Below are 24,557 nucleotides of genomic sequence, written 5' to 3' on the forward strand. Positions count from 1 at the left end.
ACTGTTTTCTGCTGATCCTACAAGCATAGATTAGAGGACTTCTCCATTTCTAACTTCCATGCTAGAACCTCTTACAAATGTCTTTGTTCTACATGTGCTTCAAAAGCCAGATTTACTCCTCCCGGATTTAGTAACACATATACCATATCCACAACTTGAGTTTGATTTGAGAAATAATTTTATGACCTTGCCTACAAAATGCTTCACAAAAGGTTTAGGGAACAGTGAAACCATGGCTTTTCACTTTGCAGGTGCATCTGATCTTTATTTTAAAAGGACCATGATTGAAAGACTAAAATATCACACCATAAAAACAAGGTATGTGCAATTTCATAATGTAAGCAGATGCCACAAACTGACCATTTCATAGAAAACTTTACCATGTGAAAATAAATGTGTACAAATCATTACTACACAGCACAGAACAAAACAATTACAAGAGAGCACAGAAGCAAAACTTTGAATAGGCCACTGCTTGGTATGACCAATCTGTTAGTGGTCCAGCTTGCTAGCCATTCCACGTACATGCTGAGAATTGTGTTGGAAAGTAAACATATGAAGATACACATGTGCTCCACACTTACTACACAACATGGTAAAAGCATCTGATTAAACAGGAAAAATACTCTGTCTCTGTTTTATAATTAACAAGTATCCTGGTGATCTCAAATGATTTCCATCTGTCTTCCCAATGAATTGGCCTCTTTCCGTTCAACTCCTTCTTTCTAAAAATAACAAAAAAACCCAACAACCCAGACTTTCAGTGATAACTCAGCAGAGTTAGGGACAGAAGCCTTGGGAGAAAATTTCGGAACCATTTTCAAAGGGCCAAAGCTGAGCTTGTATAAATCAGCGCTGCTCTATTAACTTCATAAAAGTGTTGCTGATTTACACCAGATTAGATGCTAGCCCCAGACCTTCAATTGGTGTTACTGCTAGGTCTGATTTGGATGGACAGTGCTTTGGGTGTAGCCAATAGTATGCACCTTCTGTAGTACAGTACTGCACGTTTAGATCTTAAGTTCTCAAGGACTGGGACTCTGCCCTACTGATTATCTGTACAGTGCCTAGCATTTTGTACAGCCTATTGGGAACAAATAAACAATAGTAATAAATGATAGTTACTACTTAGGGACACCCATTATGTACACATTACTTTGCAGATGTTCCACTAACATCCTTCCACATAAAAAGACTCTTGTGTTTACTACACAGCTGTGTAACAGAACGGGCTTTAGATCTCTGGTCACAATTGAAGCTTTCAGGCTGTCTGTCAATGAAGCCAAAGGTCAGTATCAAACTTTTTTCTCTAGAAAAAAAATCTGATTTAAACTTAAAGGAACCACTCAGGAACTATTGTTTATTAGAGAATGGAGCTGGGAGTCTGGACTCCTGGGTTCTCTTCCCACTTCTGCCACTGACCAGCTGTGTGATTTTGGGCAATTCACAGCTTTAGTTTTCCCATCTTTGAAGTGGGATAATAGCTTCCTACCTTACAGACTGATGTGAGGCTGAATGCCTTCATATTTGGAAAGTGCACTGAGACCTTCAAAGAGGCACTACAGACGTGCAAAGAATTAATAAGCCTGGTTCTACTCTGAAAAGTGACTATTTGGATTTTTTTTTAAAAAAGCATTGTGGGGTTCCATTTTTATTGTCTCAATCACTTGACTGAAAAGCATGCTGTTTCTGTGTAAAGAGAAGGTTTCCTAACTGCCAGACCTACAAACTCAGCCTGGGATCTAAAAGTCAAGCTGGGCTTTTTCTGGCTTGAGTATCATCTGCAGAATTAACTAAATTCCATCTGTGATTTGTAGACTGGCAATTCTGTTGATGCATGAGTCAGAATAGACTCCAGCTCACCCTCCCACCAAGCTGTATCGGCTGCAGTGTTAACAAGATTAAACAACAAAATTACAGACCAAAAAGCCTCTGTGACTAAGTAAAGCAGCCATGAGTCCAAAAACACTAGGGACAAAATGAGCAGCATGGTGACTAAGCTCTTGGGCCAGATTTTCAAAGGTAACTAGGTGCCTAAAGATGGAGAAGGGTGATTTGGAAAATCCCGAGGCATTCATCTGCATCTTTAAGCACCCAATATCTTTGAAAAGCTGACCCATATGGCAAGTAATTTTTTACAGTCATTTTTCTGACCACACCTATACGTGTGAAAGTCAATGTCTGTCATTTGATGAACATTAACTGGTTAGCAGAGCTCATTATTGCCAGATGCCTCCTAAAGGCACAGAATATAAAAGGAACCTCATGTCTGATTATTCCCAGCATTGACACATTGGGTATGTCTGCACTGCAAGAAAATACCTGTGGCTAGCCGACGGGGGCTCACGGGGCTCAGGCTGTGGGGCTACAAAACTGCATAGTAGACATTTGGACTCAGGCTGGAGCCCGGGCTCTGGGACACTCCCCCCTCAGAGGGGTCACAAGGTGTGTCTACGCTGCAATTAGACACCTGTGCCTGGTCTGTGTCAGCTGACTTGGGCTTGCAGCCTCAGACTAAGGGGCTGTTTAATTGCAGTGTAGATGTTTGTTGTCTGCTGCAGCCTGATCTCTGGGACCCTCCCACCTCACAGGGTCCTAGAGCCTGGGCTCTAGCCTGAGTCTGAACGTCTACACTGCAAATAAACAGCCCCATAGTCCGAGCCCCATGAGCCCGAGTCAGCAGCCCCGGACCAACCGTGGGTGTCTAACTACAGTATAGACATACCCTCAGGGCCAAGTATCTACTCTCCAGGTTTATAGCTCCGCAGCCCGAGTCAGCTGCCACGGGCAAGCTGTGGGTGTTTTACTGCAGTGTAGACACCCACTGGGAATGATATAATGGTAGCCACTCCCCCATAGCTCTCATTGTTGAAGTCTCTTTTTGGTATCATCTCAATGGTGTTGCTGAAGAGCCAAATGCATCCCTGACTGGTTAAGGGAAGTGGGACACTGGTGGTGCATCATCAACTCTGGAATCCTGCTGAGTCGGGAAGGATTACCATGCAAGAGGGAAGTGGTGAATATGTGCACAAGAGGGTGGCGGTAGGAGTGATGCACTTTGTTTCCTTAAAAAGGAACAGCATTTGCCCTGTGTTAGCTTGCATGAATGGCATGCTAGAGCATGCACGCTGAGGGGCCAGACCCTTAAATGGCACCCTAAGCCCTCTTGGGCACATAGTGTGTCTCTCAGAACGGGAGTCAGTCCCCCTGGCTTGACACTCTCTGGCGTGCTCTGCAGAGAACCTGCCCTGCTGTTTAAACCATACAAAGAAGCTCCCTAAGAGGCTTCTTCTCCATCTTCTCTTACCAAAGCATAGCAGGATCCAGCAGGGTCTGTCCTCCCTGCCATGTAGTGCATGTGTAACTGACATTAGACTCAATGGGGAGTCACATGCACATGTAAGGGGAGAACAGACCATCACAGGATTATAAACAAGTCAAAGGATTACAGAATTTCCAATCCCAGACATCATTTTCCACTCAGCACCGGTAGGAATATACTAGTGACGTCTCTTACCAGTACCCAGCATTCTGGGGCTATGCGACTGCATCCCATCTGTACTAGGGACCAACAAGCCAGTTCCTAGCCCTGGTCTAGACTACAGAGTTAGGTTGATGCAAGGCAGCTTAGGTCAACCTCACTCTATAAGTGTCTATATTAAAATTTTGCTCCCGCCACCGTAACTCGCCTGCTACATCACTTTAATAACTCCACCTCCACAAGCGGTGTAGCGTTAATGTCGATGTAGTTAGGTTGACGCAGTGTCAGTGTAGACACTGCATTGCTTACATTGACTGTTGCCGGTTTTCAGAAGCCATCCCACAATGCCCCACACTGCCAGTTCAATCGGTGCAAGTGCTCCTGGTGAGGATGAACAGTGCTGACACAAGGAGTGTAATCTGGACACGCACAAGTGATGTAATTACCATGACAGCTGTATGCTGACATAACTTAAGTCATAATATTATACTGTAGATGTGGCTTTAGAGAGTTAAAATACAAACCAACAGGTCTGTGTAAAGCTGACGACCGCTTACACAAGGATTTCAGGAAAATTAATTTCAAAGGGAATTAAGCTAAACTGACTTAAGGTCACGAATTCTGAATGAGCGTGTCTACACAGGAGTTTAATGCGGTTTAACGCTTTAAATTCACATTTAGTTAATTCAGATTCACTTTTTGGAGTGTCCCCATATGGACAAGCCCTAAGGATACAATGTTCAGCACTCAGATCAGGAAATGAAAAGGTTATGGCTACAACATAATGTTGTAATGTTAACCTGGGTGTGTTTCCACACATCCACACACATCGTTCCCTGTCACGGGGTGATGTGACTCCCTTTCAAAGGACCCTGTCCTGTCATCTGGAGATGGGGGAGGCAGGTAGCCTGGGCCAGCGCTAATAAAGGAGAACTGAATAATAATTGGCCCATGAGGATCAGTTGAAAGGCTTTATCTATTTGATGACTATCACTTGGTTAAAGAGGCACATAAGGCTAGAAAGAGGAAGGGCTGGGGCTTCAAAAGGGGGAAATAGCAGTGAGAGAGGGAAGCTAGGACTGAAGGTAGCTGAAACTGCAGGGGAAAGGGAGGACCCTGGTCAGTGGACCCTCCCTGAAAGAGGAGCTGGGACGGACGGTAGTTGTGCTGCAGGGAATGAGAATGCCCCAGAAAGAGTGGCTAGGACTCAAGGGGTGCTGGGCTGCAAGGGGAGCAAATGTCCCTGGGCAGCAGAGCCCTGAAGGAAAAGGATTCAGACAAGGGGATGTTAGTCCCTGTGGGACAAGGGTCTGGAAGAGAGGGTGATGGCTGAGGGGCAGAAGCGGCGCCAGGGTTTTTGGTGCCCTAGGCAGGGGTCCTTCTGCGCTCCCTGTCGTTGGCAGCAATTCTGAGTCGGGGAAGTGAAGGACCCGCCGCAGAATTGCCGCCAAAGACCCGGAGCGTGGAAGGACCCCTCGCTATCGAATTGCCGCCGAGAGCCGCAAAATGCTGCCCTCCCAAATCCTGGTGCCCTAGGCGACCGCCTAGGTTGCCTAAATGGAAGCGCTGGCCCTGCTGAGGGGTAGGGTGACCACCCTTTCAAAATGCAAAAACGGGAACACATGCAGGAGCCCCACCCCCATCTGTAGCCCTGCCCCAGCTCTTCCTCTTTCCCAAGGCCCTGCCCCCTGGCTAGGCTGGAAGCCAGAGTAAGGCCACGGTAAGAGCGGCCAAGGGAGCCCGGGACCCTCCATCTGCTCTGGGTGGGGTGCTGGGATACCCAACAGCAGCCCCCTGCTTGTGTCCCTGCCCTCCAGGGTGCGCTGCCCAGGGCAGGTGAAGGGTCCCAGGCTCCCCACAGTGGCCTGGGCTCCCTGTGCAGCTCTTACTACTGCTTGGCTCCGGCTTCTGGCCTGGCCAGGGGTGGGACCTCGGGGGTGAGGGTGGGAAGAGGAGCACGGGGCAGGGCTTCGTGGTGGGGGCTAACGCCCACCTCAGCCCCCCTTGGGAAGAGGCTGCTGCAGCCCGTGAGCCTCAGGCAGGCATGGAGCAGCGCCACAGGGAATCCGGGACAAATGTCCCAGACCCATTCATCCTGGGACCAGGACTTGAAATGTACATTTTGGGCCTGTCCTGCCCAATTCAGGACAGGTGGTCCCCCTAGCGAGGGGCGACAAGGAGGCCTGAGCAAAGAAGAGGTGAACCAGAACTCCAGCTGCACAGTGGCTGAAGGACTGTTCCATTGGTGGCCACAGACAGGTTCCTGTTGGACTAGTGAGGTAAAAGACACTCCCCGCCTGACGGGCTAGACACTAGGAGTCTGACTAGAGGCCAGGCCTCGATGGCAAGTGCCCACTCTCATGACAACCTCAGCTGGGGCTGGAGCCAGTCTGGCAATGTTTGCATAATATTTACAGGGTTTATGAACTCTGCTAGGACAGGGCTTGTAACTAACAAGACTCATAAACATGGCATAAAACTGTTTGTTTCATGCCCAGATGTGCTTAATGCTTACACTGGGACTGTTGTCTTCCAGACATTAGGCCCCACATTCTGAGACTTAAACTCCCTCCCCAAACTCCATTCATAGAATTTGGCCCAGGAATTAATCCTCCTTCACCCCATGAGGTGGGCAAGTAAATATCCCCATTATATAGATGGGGAAAGTGAGGCACGGAAGTTAAGTGACTTGCCCATGGCCAAAGGGGAATCATTGTCACAGGTGGGATGAGAGCTCAGGAGTTCCTATTCTAGGCTTGGGAACAGGTTACCTCCTCCATCTCCAAGCACATAGATTTTACGTACTGAATTGCTCCCCTCTTTGCTGGCTTGTTGAGGAAAAAATTAAAACCAACGTGCAAGTTATTAGTATTTTTTAAAAGCCTATTATGTGTTCACACAGCAGATTTTTTCTCCCACTCTGCAGAGTTCACCCTCCTAACTGAAGCTAGTTTTCAGTGGACAGAACTTTCCCCATAGACTGCTTCCAACACAGAAACTGCCTCAAAGTCTGATCTTGTGTGGTACTGAGTACAGTACGTTCAACTCTCATGGAAGTCACTGAGAGTTGAGGCCGCTCAACCATGCAGGTTCAGAGCCAGAAGCAGGCTCTGGACTGGAAGCTGTCTTTGTAGTAAGTTCTCTTAGCTGGAAGCCAGCTGCACATAAAATAACTACAGGACTGTATTAGCCTCAGTTAGGAGGGTAAACTGCAAAATGGGAGGAAAAGTTCCACCATATAAATGCAGAACAGACTCTTCAAAAATGCTAATAACTTGGGGGGCTGTCTGTGGGTTTTTGTTTTTTACAGCAAAGAGAACTATTGGCCTGCAAATTCCTACACTGAGCATACGAACGGGGGAGGAGAAAAATCATTTACGCATTTTAATTTTTCATCCATTCATCAATGATTACAAAGTTGTGGATTTTGTTGTGGGTATTTTTTGCACCCTTATATCCTTTGCATCTTTTGGCTCTGACTAGAAGTTGTCAACCTCACAGGAACTGATGTGATCTTAAGTGCTCTACAGTTCTTACTGCATTCATCTGTCAAGAGAACCAATCTGATCTTCAGTTTTACTGCTAGATTATTTACGGGTTGAACAGGTTCAGTTAAGGAGTGGAAGAGGCTCTGTCCCACAAGGTACATAGTTAGCTGTGAACACCATCTTGGAACCAGCATCTCTCCATGCAGAGCCTCATGCTGGACACACAATTTAGAAGCCCAGTGTGTTTTGGGATGAAATCAGGCAGAGGTTTTCAACCTTTTTCTTTCTGACCCCCTCCCCCCCATGCTATAAAAATTCCACAGCCCACCTGTGCCACAACTGTTTTTCTGCATATAAAAGCCAGGGGTAGCAAGCAGGGCAACTGCCCAGTGCCCCATGCCACGAAGATCCCCACAAAGCTAAGTTGCTCAGAATTTGACTTCAGCCCTGGGTGATGGGGCTTGGGGCCCCAGGCTTCAGCCCCTCGTGGTGGGGTGTCAGGAAGTGTAATGGCGGCCCTGCTTGGTGGACCCCTTAAACCTGCTCGTGGCCCCCAGACCCAAGGTTGAGAACCACTGGAATAGGGTGTTGCAGCACAGTGCATAGGGGGAATTGCAGCCTAGTGTAGTGGACTACAGGCACAGGGCTGAATGCTCCTTCCTTCAGATTCCATAACACTTCTGTGACATGGCTTGGTGAGGTCTACCTTCCTGGTGCAGCATCCCAGCATGCAATTTGCTGCAGCATCCATCTACCATGAAACCTCAACTGGAGGCAACTCCTAAACATCCCATTTCTGCATTAAATATTATTTTAACAAAAATACACCCTATAAGCTCTTTGGAGCAGACCTAGGCACAGTTCCCAGCACTACACGGCCCAGGCTTGACGTAGTACTCTAAGCACTCCCATAATATAGAGACAAACAACTAGGTATGAAAAAGTTGGTGCAAATGCTAACACAATATTGTGTCAGGTTTCAAACAGTAGCTGTGTTAGTCTGTATCAGCAAAAACAATGAGGAGTCCTTATGGCACCTTAGAGACTAACTAATTTATTCAGGCATAAGCTTTTGTGGGCTAAAACCCACTTCATCAGATGCAGGGAATGAAAAGTACAGTAAGCAGAATATATACTCTAGCACATGAAAAGATGGGAGTTGCCTTACCAAGTGTGGGGTCAGGGCTAACAAGCCAATTCAATTAAGGTGGAAGTGGCCTTTTCTCAACAGACATCCATCCGACAAAGTGGGTATTCACCCACGAAAGCTCATGCTCCAATATGTCTGTTAGTCTATAAGGTGCCACAGGACTCTTTGCTGCTATTCTCAATAGTTGACAAGAAGCAGTGAATACTAAGGGAGGGTAGATTACTTGTGTGGTGCTAACGAGGCCAATGCCATCAAGGTGGTCCATTTCCAACAGTTGACAAGAAGGTGTGAGTATCAGCAGAGGGAAAAGTACTTTTTGTAGTGACCCATCCACTCCCAGTCTTTATTCAGACCTAACTTGATGGTGTCCAGTTTGCAAATTAATTCCAGTTCTGCAGTTTCTCGTTGGAGTTTGTTTTTGAAGATTTTTGTTGAAGAACTGCCACTTTTAAGTCTGTTATTGATTGTCCAGGGAGACTGAAGTGCTCTCCGACTGTTTTCTGAATGTTACAATACTTGATGTTTGATTTGTGTCCATTTATTCTTTTGCGTAGAGACATAGGCCAAACCAGACAGTCTCTACGCAAAAGAATAAATGAACACAAATCAGACATCAAGAATTGTAACATTCAGAAACCAGTGGAAGAGCACTTCAATCTCTCTGGACACTCAATAACAGACTTAAAAGTGGCAGTTCTTCAACAAAAATCTTCAAAACCAGACTCCAACAAGAAACTGCAGAACTGGAATTAATTTGCAAACTGGACACCATCAAAGTAGGCCTGAATAAAGACTGGGTGTGGCTGGGTCACTACAAAAAATACTTTTCCCTCTGCTGATACTCTCACCTTCTTGTCAGCTGTTGGAAATGGACCACCTTGTTTGCATTGGCCTCGTTAGCACCACACAAGTAATATTCCCTCCCTTGGTATTCACCCCGTCTTGTCAACTATTGAGAACAGACCACTTCCACCTTAATTGAATTGGCTTGTTAGCACTGACCCCAAACTTGGTAAGGCAACTCCCATCTTTTTATGTGCTAGAGTATATATTCTGCTTACTGTATTTTTCACCCCCTGCATCTGATGAAGTGGGTTTTAGCCTACGAAAGCTGATGCCCAAATAAATTTGTTAGTCTCTAAGGTGCCACAAGGGCTCCTTGTTGTGTTTACAATATTGTGTTTATTTTCGGCAAGACTTTAACGCTAATGGCACAGATCCTAGCTGGTGTAAACAGGATTATCACACAGGGCTGGTCTAGGGCTGTGATGATGGTGCAAACCTCTACTCCCGCCCCCAAGTGAACAGAACCCTGGAAAAGATCAAAGAAGCAAAGGCCTCATTTAGCATTGTCTGGGTGCACCTCGGGAAGGGGTACGTCTGGCAGGTGTTGAGCAGGGCACACCCCAGTGGCAGGTCCTGCAGGAAGAGAGAAAAGGCCTGGAAGGGTGAGGATGTCAGGAAGGCTGCAGGGGGACAGGAAATCCCAGTGGTGGGATAGAAGTGAATAGACGCTGCAGAAGGTGAAGTCTCTCGCTGTGCTGAGATGAAAGAGGAGTTAGTGAGGAACCAACACAGTAAGCACGCATGGGCTGGAGACAGCTGAGTTAGTACTGTTTGACTTGTTTCCATTTTGAGGACCCCAGCAGAAGGCTTAAGGACATGAGCACAGAAAGGGGGCCTGAAGATAGTGGGTATGTCTGGGGGCCTGTGGTTTTGGTACCCTGAAAGGAGTATGACTGAACGTGACCTGTCCAGAGGGCTAAGTCATGGGAGGAAGTGGACCGCCCAACAGCAATAGAGGCTGCTGACAGGGGGCATCAGAGGAACAAACTCTCCTATGCACACCAGCCAGTCGGTCACTCCTTCACAAGGCTCCATTAATGACAATGCAGTCAAGGGTCTGTCCATAAATTACTTAATGCATTAGGTCCTTAATTTTCCATGTTTGTTACAAGGAGTAAGGGGGTCTTGACAATAACAAAAAAATGTGTTGTGTAATCTATGGATAGCCCCAAGGCAATGGGGCAACGCTGATTTATACCAGCTGAGGAACTGACCCACGTAACGCTTCCAGACTACAGGTAATTGATCCTCAAGCCCGCTTTTGCGGTTGGTACACCTTATTATCCTCATGCTGCAGATGGGAGAAATTCAAATTGCAAGGTAAAGTGACTTGCCACAGAGGTTGTCAGTGTCAAAACCAGGATTAGACACAGCTGCTCTGGGAAGTCTAAATCTGAATTTCCTGGCTTTTGTGCTTATTATAAAACTTTACCATAACATGATCTTCATGTCAGGCAAGAAACAGGGAACACTGTCGGGTCCTGAGCATTTGCAGCATTGACACCTGGGGAGTTTCACATAAATGGCCACGCTACCATAGTGCTGATTTCTCATTAGTAAGCTTTGAGTCAGTCACGGATTCTGTGATTTTTATGAGACCTCTGCAACTTCCTCAAAATTTCACTGAAGCTAAAGCCTGAGCCCCACCACCTGTAACTTAGCTTTGCAGGCTCCAGGCAATTGCCCTGTTACTATGCCTTAATGCTTGCCCTGAATACATAGCCATGATTTATTGTTTATGTCCCATATCCTGCTTGTGACTTTCAATAAAATACCCTTGCCAAAATCGTGGCCCTACTCATTAGCAAAACTACTGAGATAATGCAACAGGAAAAGGGGCAAACCTCATCCTTGCTAGAGCAGTGAAGCTGGAGAGATTCTCTGTTCCTTGAATCCTGCTGGACAGTTGCGTCAATTGACCTACAGCCTAGTTACATACATTACTATCGCCATGATTGTGGCTGAGCTCTCTCAAACTACTTAATTCCCACCCCCCAATTTCCACTTAAAGCCCGATTCTACAGTAAAGCTATGCCCAGACAATTTGGAGGCCTAGTACTGCAACAGGCAATGCCTGCATTTGCATGTAATCCCATGCTCTGACTAAGGCTATGCCGCATGACAGGTATGGGAAATGTATTCTCAGAGGAGAAAGGAAAACTACAAGATTAATGGTGTCCCCTGCAGGCATGGGGAGAGAATTTAGTGCTAGTGAAAGGTGACAGTCAATTTGACCTTTCTACTTAGTCACAGAACAGATACAGCATGGAAGCTGCAGTGCAAATTTCCCCTCGCTGCCTCAAAGCTGGAGGGTCCCCCCGGGTAGGCATACAGAATGGTAGTTTAACCTCCATTTTAAACCAGGGCCTCTCAGCTAGGACTGCCATCAGTGGGACCAGCTGTGGGATTTTTGTAACTTGGTTACTTGTTGAGCAGGAAATCTTCAGATCCTGCTCATTTCACACAGGGCACTGAAAAGGCATTAGATGTTAACAACCAAGTTACTGATCTGGTCTGGATTCAAGCCAGTGAGGTATAAGCGAAGGGTCAAATTCACCCCAATGCAAACGGCGTAGATGCCAGTGGGATCTGACTGGTAAACAGGCCTCATGCTAGCCCTGCCGTGAGTGAATAGTTGTACCAGCAGCACAGCTATTCAACTCAGTGAGAGCAGATGATCCTGAATTGCGGTTCCAGTCAGTCATACACAAACACATGGCAAGAAGGAAGGGGGGAGTGAACACAGACCCCATCACGAGGCACGGCTGGAGGAGAAAGCCAGAAGAGCCCTCAATGGACCACGTTTGAGTTCAAGCTAGTATCCCTGGTCAGGTACCTGCACAGGAGACAGTGCCCAGCCCCTCTCCATGCACCAGGATTTTAAAGTTGGGTGAAACCTAGCAGCAGAGACCAGCTGTGCTTTCTTGATGTTCATACACTTCAGATTCTGCAAGGAAACGGAACTCCTTCTCTCAGAGCTGGCAGTAGGAATCCTGTGATTCACAGGACAACATGCTCTCTCTTGTAGAAAGCCTCCACCTGTCTCTTTGGTACCCCCTTCCACTGCACTGGCCCACAGACAGGTGTAGATAATGAGCATCTGTGGAAGGGTTTGCGAATTTCACTGCCTCAAGTAAGGGTCCATCAGCGATGGCTTGCATTGAGGGTTGAGGTGCAGCAGGAGAAGGAAAGTATATGAAAAGGCAACTGGTGACAAGTATGGAGAAGAGCAAAAGGGGGTCAGGCATCTGGGCCTCATGCCTCATTTCCAAAGAAGACTGAATAGTGCATTCGAAATTCTACCCTCCAGACTAGTCTTAAGTATGCCAGTTAAAATGCCCATGTAAGAGAAAGCTAAGCATGAAGTTTACTGTTGACTTTGTGGCTGAACAAAGTGATGCTCTACAATCTCTCCACTCTGCTCGACTCCTAATTCCGCAGATGCTTATAGAATAGGAAAGCCACAACAGAAGTGAAAGCAGCAACGGCAGCTGGAAGTATATAGTCCTTCAAGGGAAAGGATGTCCCATCACTGTCTTGCCTTAGCCTGTTATCGTTCTGGGGGGAACTTTCTGGCGGGGCTTCTGAATTCCAAGGAAAGTTGGAATATCTGGAGAGCCTCCTGAGGGAGCCAGAACTGGCTGGAGATGGGTTTTCATAGGCACTGGCTATAACCCTCAAGTCGGGAGCCTCCTGCAAATCAGCACTAGGATACTCAACCACATGGACTTCATGAGTTCCCACAGCTGTGCTGTCCCAGGTGCTGCTGCTCTCTGGCAGAAGGGAGGCTCTGCTGGTTTTGGTAGCCTCATCTCTTCTTGGGCCACTGCTGGCAGCCCAAGCTGGGGGGCGGTGGTCAGAGCGAGAGGAGTAGTGATTCTCTTCAGGCTGATTCCTCTGGGCTCTGCCGGAATTGGAACAGGCACTGCTGGATTCGCTTATCATTAGGGGACTGGTGTCCTGAGAGCACTCGCCGCTGAAGATGAAGCGATCAGACCTCCCAGAATATTGGACATTTGTCTCGGATGACTCTGGTTGCCTTTTGGCTGGCTTCTCCACGCCTCCAGTGGAGATTAGCACGCCTGGTTTGCTGAACTCCACCTCTTCATCCAGCTCATTGTAGAATGTTTGGCAGCCCCCAGGAGGGTCTGGCAAGGTGTTTTGGGTCTCCCACTCTGCCTCCCTCGCGGTGGTGCCAGCTATGTTCCCAGGGATCCCTGGACTGGTTCGGGTCACACTCGGAGCAGGGGCCTTTGGCACTTGATTTGCCTTCAAGAGACAACAACAGGGGCTAGTTAGACACAAACTGACGCATGTCACTGGAAGCACTGCTGGCACCCGACCTCCTGCTTCAGGGCTGAGTGCTGCAAACCCAGCTTCAGTCTGCCCCTAGGCTAACATCAATCCCTCCCAACACTGCGTGACTCAGAAGGAGGGGTTGTAGCCAATGTTCCCTCTAATTTTTTCCATGCATGTGCAGAATAAATTTTATGTGCACCGAGGTATGTGTGGATCTGCGCCACCAGTAGAAATAATATATATTTTTAAAAAGTTACAATAGGGATAATTACTCCAGCCAGGACAGGTTAGGCATTATAGAACTCACTACTCAAAGAATTACATTTAAGTGTAAGAGAAATAAAAATTACGAAATGCATAGACCAGTCAAAACACTAAAACAACACACTTTGAAAGGCTAAAATTACAGAGAATATATGTGCATTGCAGGAAGTGCCAATAATAATTAAAGTGGGGGGGGTGGGCTGCTGGGGAAAGCCATGCACTGTCTCTTTAAGACACTCACTGAACACTCTGAGGTCTCCTGAGTCAGGCTGTCCCCTCTGCCCTGCTCTGCGGAGATGGGATACAGGGGCTGGGGGAGGGGGACACCCAGACATCAGCATCCTCCTCCTCCCACCCCCACTCTATACAGCCAGCAGGAGGGTCCTGGGAGCAACTGCAGGAGGGAACGAACTGGGGGGGGGGGGGGCGGCACCTGAACACAAGCTGCCTGCTGTGCACGCTCTGCTAATCAGCTGGGCAGCATTTGAATCTCTCCTGTGCGGTCGCCCAAGTGCACAGCTTACAGGGAACACAGGTCATAGCTAGCTCCTCTTGGCTGGAGGTATGGGGAGAGGAGGTTATCTGGGCTCTGGAAGACCCTTTGGGATGAGGAGGGTGAGGAAAAGATGGAAGAAGAGTAGATAAACTGGGGGGGACGGGACGGACACTAGCCACTAAAATAAACACGAGGCTGAAGGGACTGATTTACAAACAAAGGGGAGAAGAGTTAACGGGCAGCTTGGCTGGGGCAAATTTCCACTTCCCTTGTCTGCAAATAAGGTCTTGCCCCATGGCAGCCACACCAACGGCTGCTATCAGGGCCACTTCCAAAGGTAGAAAAGGCCCTGGGCACAGCCAGGAGGGAGGTTCGACACTTGAGCCAACAAGCATTTGCAAATTGTAACCACCAAGGTAGGAGGGGAAGTATTCAGTGCAATGCACAGGAGTCTAACCAGGAGAGTTGGGATGAAGCTAAGATGAAATTCCAGGCTGTCGAAGGAGAAGCTTCCTAACTGTGAGATCTACCCACCAAGGGAAGTGGGGGAGGCCCCATCATTTTGGACACAGAAGACTGTACAAGTCACTACAGTATGCAATGTTGTTTACTCCCCTGTGCCAAGGGATAGATTAGGTGACCTACAAAATAGGCTTTGCCAATCTTTGGGGCATGAGAGTCTTTCCACCAACTTCAGTGGGCTTGGGCTCAGGCCCTTCATAGCCACGATTATGAACTGTGCTGCCTGATTCTACCATTAGAACCTGACTCGGCTTAAACAAAGCTCTGGGACAGGGCAAGGAGAATGGAGAGAGAAAAAAAACCTGCAGAAAGGGTCCAGGCTAAAAGGAGTTTGTTTGACAGGGTCTCTCTGATAGGCTACGGTTCTGCGGGAAACAGCAGCTCGGGCAGCACAAGACCATTTGGGGGCGTTGTGTACAACAAGATCAAGGGGAACACACCCCCAACACACATGACAACCTACGTTCTCCTCTGGCATGGAGCTGCTGCTGCGGTCTGTCTCTCTCGCTGGCAGTTCGTGCTCTTGGATGGGAGATTTCAGCTCACCCAGGTCGCTGTTGAACGCTGGCCATGATGGGTCAGAAGGCAATGCACGCGAACTAGGTGGAATCACAGCAGTAGAGGAGAAGCCACTAAGGTCAGGGAATTCCACAGGAGGCATTGCATTGGAGAGCTTGAGAACTCTGTTAATGTTAGTCGTACCGGGATGAATGGGGGAACCAGTTGGAAGAACGTTGTTGGGCCCAGGAGTCAAAGCTGGGCATAGCACGTGAGGTGCAGGAGTTGGGATCTGGACTTTGCTTTGAGGATCTGGAGGGGAACAAGGCACAATGTGTATTAATCAGGATGTGTGAAAGGAATGAGAGTTGTACGCTCCCCCCAACCCCACACACAATATTTCACTATTAACAATGGGCAAGTCCCAGGTCAAGGGAGGGGGTGGTCTCCAGGGTAGAAGGAGTCTCTCTTATCTGGTGCCTCTTTATGAAGCCATGTTTCTTGGTTTTCTTGTACAGGGGGAAAATGTTACACCTGCTCCAAACAAAAAAAAGGAGAAGAGCAGGGCATTCTGCATTAGGCCTGCCAAACATGAAGTGCATTGTTAACAAACCATGTTCACAGCAGGGGTCTGAGCCAAAGGGCCCTGATGTCAATGGAAAGATGCCCTGTAGCAGGGTAGACCCCTGCGCCTGCCCTGAAGGGTTAAAAACAGCCCGGGGGGGAGGGGCGGGCTGTGGCTGGAGAAAGCAGCTACTAAGCTGGGCTGATTGGGAAGTGGCTGCAGCTAGGCCACACCTCAATCAGGCCACAGCTGACCTATATAAAGAGGGCGGGAGCCAGGGGCTCAGGAGTCTCTCTCTAGCTATAGAGTGAGAAGGGCCTGGCTGCAGGGAGCTAGACACAAGGTACCTGAGTGAAGCAGGGCTGGGGAGCTCCAGCCTGGAAAGCCCCAGGCTGCGGCCTAGCATTGGGCTAATAGGTACTGAGGGTTGCAGGGGGCAGCCCAGGGATAGGCCAAGGCAGCAGGTCCCAACCCTCCTTGCCAGTGATGAATAGGCTGCTACTGCAGTCTGCCCCTGGGTGTGGGGCTAGACAATGACTGGCGGTAGCCATATACTGAGGCAAGGTGGGGATAGTAGGTGGGGGGTTCCCCAGGGAGGGGAGACCCTAAGACTGAGAGAAAGGGGTTACTGCTACGGGACAGCACCCCAGGAAAGAGGCCACCGGGTCCAGGGAGGGACATGGGGGCCAGAGGACAGGTGGATCACCGGCCTGCAGAGGGCGCTCCAGAGCTGAATCAAGCTAATTCCTGGAAGACACCAGCAGGAGGCACCGCCGGGGTGAGTCCGCCCATCTACATGCCCCCAGTGACTTCAGAGAGCTTTGGAGCAAGCCCATGAAGGAGAACTGGAGTGTGACTGTGGGGCACAGGGTGATGGGTCTAACGCAGGGGTTCTCAAACTTCACTGCACTGTGACCCCCTTCTGACAACAAAAATTACTACAGGACCTCAGCAGTGGGGACCGAAGCCTGAACCCACCCAAGTCCTGCCACCCTAGGGGGGCAAAGTCCAAGCCCTTGGGCCCCAGCAAGTCTAAGTCAGCCCTGGTGACCCCACTAAAATTGGGGTCATGACCCACTTTGGGGTCCTGACCCACAGTTTGAGAACAGCTGGTCTAATGAGAGACACTAAGGAATGGACACAGGTCAGGCATTTAGTAACCTCCATTGTACTATAATCTGAGCTAAGAGGTTTGGTCAATTCCAGGTAGACAGATTACTGGGAATGCTACACAGCATCCTCAGTAACATCCATCTGCTGCCAACACCACGCAAAGCCCCACCCTTCACTCCCCATCCTCCCCCACTGAAAGGTGGTAAGGGCTCCAGCTTATAGCTTTCTTTTCTACCCCCCCATGCTGATGAAGCTGCTCAGCGTGCTGGCTCCCAAACTCATCTCTCTAGTACCTTCAGGCTCTGAGCAAGGTGGTTGGCCCTTTGACCTGGGCCACAGGGAGCAGCTGGATTGACCAGACTGCTGGGGGCTCTCTCTTGGTTCTATCTCTCTCAGTGCTCTGGTGCGCAACACAACTCTACAATGTGGACCTACCACTGGGGAGAGTCTTTGTAAAAATGTCAGCTGGGTTGGTACAGACAGCAACAGTCACATTCACTCTCTTGTTACAACCAGCATCTCCACTTTGCAGGGGTTCATGGGGAGCCATTTTCTGGTTTTGGTTCATGGGAGGTCAACACCCCTCTACTCTAAGTCTCCAAGGTCAAACCCAAATCGAAACTCAGCCCAAGATAGCCAAATCTGGCTTGGTCTCAGGTGGTGTCACCAGATGTGGTCTGTTTTTTCCCCTGGCAAACCTATTGACAAACCAGGCCTAAGTCTCAGGTGTGTAACTAGGCCAAGAGACACTCCCTCAGTTCTGGGTGTACATCTGTTTCGTACAGGGAAATTGTACTAACAAGTTACTTTTGCCTGGGGCCCAGGCTCTGAGGGGAGGAGGGCTGTGAATTGGCCTTGGCCCTGGCCCACCACAGCGTTGATGAGCTGTGAGGAATCCAGCTTTGGCTGCTTTTAGCCAGCGAGTGGGCCAGCCAGTTTCACGTGGAGGGAAGTGCCACAATACCAAGAACAGCCTTGCATTGAGTTGGATGCACCTCTAACTGTACCTCCCCACCCCACCTCCAACAAATTCTGCTTGGGAGTAGGAGAAGCCAGTGGCTATACAGACACTGCAGCTGAAAGCCAGTGCAATTTTGATCACAGGTTTCAATGTCCCCAGCTCATCCTTGGTATTGAAGATGCTGCCCTCTTTGCAGCAGGAGCAGACTAAAATGCCCCTGTGTGAATACTGAGGGGGGAAAGCTCTTACCCCTCCTGTTTGCCAGTCCACTGGCAACTCTCAGGGTATCTGCTAGGCACTCTCCCAATTGTCCACCACAGTGGGAATTGATGCCGCTATCTGGGTTCTGCTCAGGGATCCCCTGGGAAGGTCCAGTGGAGGGGCCTGAAGCCAATTTTTCAGAGGAGCTGGCCGAGCGTATTGTGCCGAGATGTAATGCTCCCAAATCATGAGCAGTCACATCCTCACTGAGGTCCGTGGGGATTGTGCTCATTGTTTGAGAGGCAGGCAGTGATCCGATCGCAGGACTAGAGTCAGCCCTTCCTTTGATGGCTTCCACATCACCATAACTGTGTGTGCTTTGTGCAGAATCTCTGATTTGGTGTAGGGGAAATGCATCCCTCTCTTCGCCATGGTCTCTCTGCCCCTGGGCACGTTTCTGCTCTGCATCAAACTGGGTCTGCAGGAGGACAGGGTCACGAACATCCACCATGCTGCTCGTCAGATTCCCATTCTCGTAACCCTGCAAAGCCCGAATCTTCTGTTCGTGGAGCGAATCTCCAGGCTTTTGCCCATCTCCGTGGACAGCTCTGTTGGCACTGGAAGCCAGGGGAGTGCGCTCAAAAGAAGAATAGTAAACCTCTTCTGGCTGGTTCTTGAAATCCTCTGGGCTAGGAGCGGTGGCCGGCTCCCCTCTCAGAACAGGCTCTCCAGGCATGGATGTCTTTCTGCTGTTCCCAACGTTCAGGTGGTTCATGTTCCCAAAATACCCACCGCTCACACAGACCGGATGCTGCTGGCGGCCAGCCCAGTCCTGACTCCGTCCTCTCGGGTCGGGTACTGGTCTGCTTGGCTGATCCACTTCCACCTCCTCTCTGGGAACCGCCCCAGAAGCCAGCAGGTGTCCCGCTGGTGATCCAGAAGAAAAACTGACTGCTGCTGGGGCCAGACCATCTCCATGGTTACTGCCTTCCTGTGATGCCCTGAGATCAGCTAGTGCTGCGTTCTCAGTGGGTTGGGAACTCAGAGCTTCCCTCCATGGGGTCAGGGCACCTTCTGTAACCTGAAAGGAAAACCAAGATGTGTTTAAACCATAAGAGAGTTATTCTCTCGACCCAAATTGAGACGGGGGCTCCCTTATGTAAGGTGCGGGACAGACAGACCCCCAGGCCTTGTGTTCTGAAGGAGACAGAGCCCTGGCGTCCAAACTCCTCTCTCCACAGCGCTGCCGCTACAACTAAGCCCGGGTCGACAGGCTGGGAGGGGGTGTTTTACTCTGGTTGCTGAACTCAAGAGAAGCATGGACCGAATGGAGATGGGGACTAGCTTTCCTCCTCAGCCTTGAAGGGAGTCGCTCTGGGTTCCCCCCCTGCCTCAAGGCCTGTGGGAATTAGGGGGTGACAATCCAGCACTTCCCTAGCACCGAGGTCACTTTTAACCAGAGGGAATTGCCGTGTGCTGGGGCATGCAGAATGGAACAGCTACATCCGGAGAGAGAACATGACTGACAGGGTACCCGGCACATGCTGCAGCCACTTCTCCATGGCTGGAGCAATGGCAGCACCAGCCAGGGAGAGAGAGAGAGAGAGAGAGAGAGAAGGGGCCAGACTGCCTTCTGGCCCCTAATCTATCAAGCCCATGGCAAAGGTGGGTATCAGACAGCTGACTGTAACACCCTGAATCTCTGGACCACGTGCACCAGGCTGAAGCGCATCTGCTTTGGCTGGAATGGGAGCAGTGCAGGAGCCAGGGCTGCTGGCAATGTGCCACCTGAGTGCTCCCGCACCCTGCAGGGCAGCCAGATCTGGCTGCCTTCTAGCCCCTTTGAGCAGTCAGAACAGCACAGGGGGGCTGGGACACAGGTAGGAACTCGGCCCAGTTTTAAGAGTCAGGTTCTTGTCAACCAAACCCAAGAAATCTGGTGCCACAGGACACTCTCTCAGAGACCAACAAACCTTTTGCTTTGCCATCGGCTCCATTTCTTGCACAGGAGTACTGTATTCCCCCAGGTCATGGCAGCTTTCCGCTCCAGACGGATTAGTCTGGGGAGGCAGGGGTGCGCCAGACCCTGGGAGACTTGCTGGCTGCCTAGGCAATGCAGGCATGTGAGGAGTGTTCGCAAAGGTGGGGCCAGCACACCAAGGATCAGGATTAGCAGTCAGTGGTGGCATCTGAGAGCAAACCGACGTGTAGCTGCGTGGAGAGTTATTCACAGCAGGAAGTGGTGCCTTGCTCCGAGGACCTGAAGGAAGAGTGAGCACAGAATATTCAAAGTGATCAGTAATATGGGAGATGAGGAGTACCCGCAGGGGCTGACTTTGGCACTGGAGTGGCCCTAGAGGGAAAGCGTTCTGTCTAATCAGAGGGAAACCAGGCACTGCCAACAAAGGTACCGTCATTCAGAGGTGTGTCCTATGAGGGAGAGAGCAGTTTTCACTCTCCATGGCTCATTTCACGCCCCAGCTCTCAGCTGAGACAGTCAATGAACAGTTGTTGTCACTGTGACAGCACTTCCTGTGAAATGAACACATCCCCTAGCAACCGGGCTGAGACCCCACCTCATCTCACCTAGGCTACGGAGCATTTAGATCCGTCTGGCACACCAAGCCCTGGCTCATTACAGAAAGATATGAGTTCAAATACAATCGATATGCAGGGCAGGGCACAGATCACCTCCAGAGAAACCAAGAACTATTGACCTCCTGCAGAATCCTCTCTCAAGTTAGCCTCCACCCCCTCACTGATCAGCCAGGCACCGCTCCAGGTGAGCAGAGGGGCTTGCAGCATCTCCAGAAGCTCAAAGCCAGGCTGTGGCGCGCACAGGTGGATTCCAGAAGGTGACCTTATTGCCACCAGACCTCTCCCATTTGTCCCTGGAAGGGACCGTTAGCTTAAGCACCAGAGCCAAGCACTGATCCTGCACTGAACTCCTCTGCCTTCATAAGGTCCCATTCTACCACGCTGCTCATCCAACATGGACTTGCTAGTACGTGAAGGACCCAGAGGCCATATTTTCTATGTGGATGATGCTCAGGGTTCTCTCCCCATCTTACCCAACCCACTGGTGTGTGACAGTGCCATTTACCCTATGCCTAGCAGAGATGGAGGTTTGGACAAGCCCGCAAGGTTAAGAGTTAGCCCACGAGCAAGCGCTTGTAGGTTGGCCGAGGCAGTCACAAGACCTGATGAGGTTTATTGCTGCTCCCTGCACTGAGGGAGTTTGACGGATGTTTGTGACACCAGTCTGAAAGCTGAGGATGAGTCTCATTGGCTCTCCAGTTGTCCCACGCAGTTGGAAGGAAAAGTCACAACCTGCTTGAAGGGGGGCCAGACCTCGCTACAGTTATGCAGGTCTTTGTCACCTCAAGTCTGAATTACCGCAAAGCGGACAACATGAGGCTGCACCTTCAGGCCATTCAGAAACCTCAGCACAAAGCTACAGTAGTTACCTTATCCCTGTGCCCTGCAATTCTACATGTGGGATTCAACCTCAGTGATTTGGGATGCCGGCTTCCTGCCCCTCTCTTTGGGCGGTGCCACTGCAGATGAGATCAACCAAGGGGCTGGAGCCAGCAGCCCGCAGGTTTTAACAAGGGGAAGGGGCAGGTGCTGTTTCTGAGGAGAAGCCCTCAGCTTTGGAACCTGCTAGCACAACCGGGACCTGCTGACTTCCAGAGCAGAAGCATCACCAAGCTTTCAAGAAGGAGGTGGGTCGGGAGAGGGGTAAGGCTGGGCTTAATTTATTAACCCTGCGGGCAGGAGGGATGGAGGAGTCAGGCTTTGTTACTGGCGCCGGTCTCTACCATTGATTAGGGTTGTACACTTAGAACATACACCCTCCTAATGACAGCAGTGATAGCACCAAAGAAACTTCCAGGAAATGGGAAAGAAACAGCATTGTTTCAATGGAGGAAGGATTGCCCAGTGGTTAGAACATAAGACCAGCCATACTGGGTCAGACCAAAGGTCCATCTAGCCCAGCATCTTCCAACAGTGGCCAATACCAGGTGCCTCAGAGGGAATGAACAGAACAGGTGATCATCAAGTGATCCATCACCCATTCCCAGCACTAGGCTGGGCCTTGGGAGACCAGAGTTCAAATCCCAGCTTGGCCACAGATTGCCAGTGTGACCTGGGCAAGTCACTTAGGGCCAGATCCTCAGGTGTTTATTCGATTTCAATGAGAGTTTGGTGCTGAAACCAGCTTCGAGGTATCTGCTGGCAGCTTTAGACCCCTCTGACAACCTGGCCCCCTGGACCTGGGGGATAACAGCCCTGCCCTACCTCACAGTCAAGACTGCAAGGCGTTGAGATACCGTGGTGATGCTAGAGAGCGCCCCAGGGCCAGGCAGCTAAGAGAGCGCAGCAGGTACTAAGGGACAGGTACTGCAAGGCAACTTACAGACTTGGTGAGCATCATACTCGCACTGAACCCTGTCTGCGAGATCATGGTGCCTGTTCTTCCTGAGCGCCTCGATCAGCTCCTTCACCCAGCCACTCCTGCATTTCAAGTAGTCGAAGAGCTTCCACACAGCGTGCTCGTTCCCTTTCCTGTCGTCATAGGCTTCTATCTCTTCCTAAAAATCAGCAGGGAGAGAACACTGAGAAAGGGGCCGGCTACGGGGGGTTTCATCAGTCCCAGCAGGAGTCAGACAAAGCTCTTGGGAGCTCAGCACCTGGGGTCCTGCCGAGGCAGAGGAATTTGGCCAGGAGTCAGCTGGCAGGGTTGCTCGGTGCGAGATGAAGCTCCAGGGAGGCGAGGCCCCATCATGAAATCGCGGTGCAGTTTGGCAGAGTTCTGTGTTGTGCACTAGGAGGTGGTCCCGTAGTCAAGCAGCAAGGTGAATTGCAAGGCAGGATGGTAACACATTACTGGATCTGCACAGAGACAGGACAAGCAGAGATGCCACAGGACAGGAGTGGGATGCTCAAAAAGGGGGGATGACAGAGCAGGAGGCTGGAAGCATTTACAACTCACACAACTTCAAGCACCCTCCATGTTGTACCCTACATCCCACCTCTCTATCGGGAGGACTACAGCCAGTGGGAGCTCTGGATGTTGGAGCAGGCGAAAGCCAGGAGCAAGCCAAGGCTGGAGAGCAGGAGGAGCAGAGATTCAGTTGGGGAGGGAGGAGGGAACAGAGTAAGGAAGGGGGGGCAGCAAGAGGCACTATTTTTCAAACCCTGCTGTACGGCTCCCCCTTTACCTTTCAAGGTATTTGGGGTGGGGGCAGGGATCAGTGACTAAGGCTCAGCAGCCCACCTGCTAGTCAGAATAGAGAATTGCATGCCAAGACCATAGTTTCCATGAGCTGCGGTGGCCACAAGCCTAAAAATATATTAACCCTCATACTTCACAGTTTAAGCCGATCACTATTAGGGCTCAGGAGGAGACCTTTCTGCGGGGACAGACTATCCCACCTCTGCTCCCTGCAGGGTTCTTGCATCTTCCTCAGAACCAGCTGGTGCTCCTCGAAGTCAGAGGCAAGATAGGGACGAGAAGCACCTGATCCAGTCTGGCAATTCCTAGGTTTCCTAATTCCATGGGCTATTCTTAACCAGCAGGGTGCACTGGTTGGTTACCTGCAACCGTGCCTCAGGCAGAGCCTGTCCCCGAGATGCAGACAGAGAGCCCAGGCTGCAGAAAGCAGCTCCCTGCTCTAACTAGGCGGAGACTGAATGAGCAGCAGCAGCTATAGACGCAGCTGCCACAAAAGACTCCCACACATAGTGGTTTTCTCCCTCTTTCTTACCACACACAGAGCTCAAGCCAAGAATGCTTCTTTACTGGCAACACAATCCACACACAGAGAGAGAAACTCCTTAAAAACAAGACAGGACTTCTCAGGTGTCCTGCCCAGGATGGGGGCATTTCATGTTAGGTAACATGATGCCATCTCAGTCTCCCATCCCCACTCCCACCCCTCTCCACTTTTCAATATTTAAAAAAAATCTCTGAGCCTGTATTGTGCTCCCTCCTAGTTATGATTCTGGCATCAGTGTCCCACTGGCTGCATGGCTACTTCTTCTGGGTTTGGACTGGGCTTTATACCTCCCAGTATCCACCTCTAGTTTGTAGCCACCAATTCTGTATCTGGCAAGAGGTTGCCTTAGTTCTGCACCTCACCCTGTGATGAGGGATCTGGCAGTGTAACCCACTGGTCAGCATGCATTATGTGTCCCGTCTCTCTGCTTGCACCATACAGGGTGTGAGTCTAGTTCATGAGAGACTCGATTCTTTAACTCAAGCTGTAGCAGTTCATAGTTCTAGCTCTGGAGGTTACAGGTTCGATCCCCAGCCTGTCGGGGCTGATAGTTCTGGCCAGGAATTTAGAGCAGTCTAGCTTGTTGTTTTCTATTTGTTCTTCCCAACTATTCGTACACTGGTGTTCTAAGCTTTGATCTAGCAGTGTTTCCCAAACTTGGGTCGCTCCTTGTGTAGGGAAAGCTCCTGGCAGGATGGACCAGTTTGTTTACCTGCCGCGTCTGCAGGTGTCATAAATAGATAGCTAAGGGTTAATGTTTCTTTTACCTGTAAAGGGTTAACAAAGGGAACCACACACCTGACCAGAGGACCAATCAGAAAACCGGATTTTTTCAAAGTCAGGGAGGGAATTTTTGGGGGTCGGAGTCTTTTGTCTGTCTCTCGGCTATG

General features: G+C 49.9%; 1 protein-coding gene across 2 annotated transcripts in view; it reads right to left on the reverse strand.

The window, feature by feature from the left end:
* Positions 1-237: 237 nt before the first annotated feature.
* MAVS (mitochondrial antiviral signaling protein) overlaps positions 238-24,557 on the reverse strand; it is a 66,487-nt gene continuing 42,167 nt past the window's right edge. For both annotated transcript variants that reach the window (XM_032766174.2, XM_032766175.2), the window contains exons 3-7: positions 22,305-22,479; positions 19,858-20,144; positions 17,933-18,965; positions 15,010-15,356; positions 238-13,234 (exon numbers count right to left, since the gene is read on the reverse strand). In XM_032766174.2, the coding sequence (XP_032622065.1) occupies positions 12,395-13,234; positions 15,010-15,356; positions 17,933-18,965; positions 19,858-20,144; positions 22,305-22,479 (2,682 nt within the window). In that variant the 3' untranslated portion in view covers positions 238-12,394. The remainder of the gene's footprint in view (positions 13,235-15,009; positions 15,357-17,932; positions 18,966-19,857; positions 20,145-22,304; positions 22,480-24,557) is intronic.

Source organism: Chelonoidis abingdonii, chromosome 5, assembly GCF_003597395.2.
Source record: "Chelonoidis abingdonii isolate Lonesome George chromosome 5, CheloAbing_2.0, whole genome shotgun sequence".
Classification (NCBI taxonomy): Eukaryota; Metazoa; Chordata; order Testudines; family Testudinidae; genus Chelonoidis; species Chelonoidis abingdonii.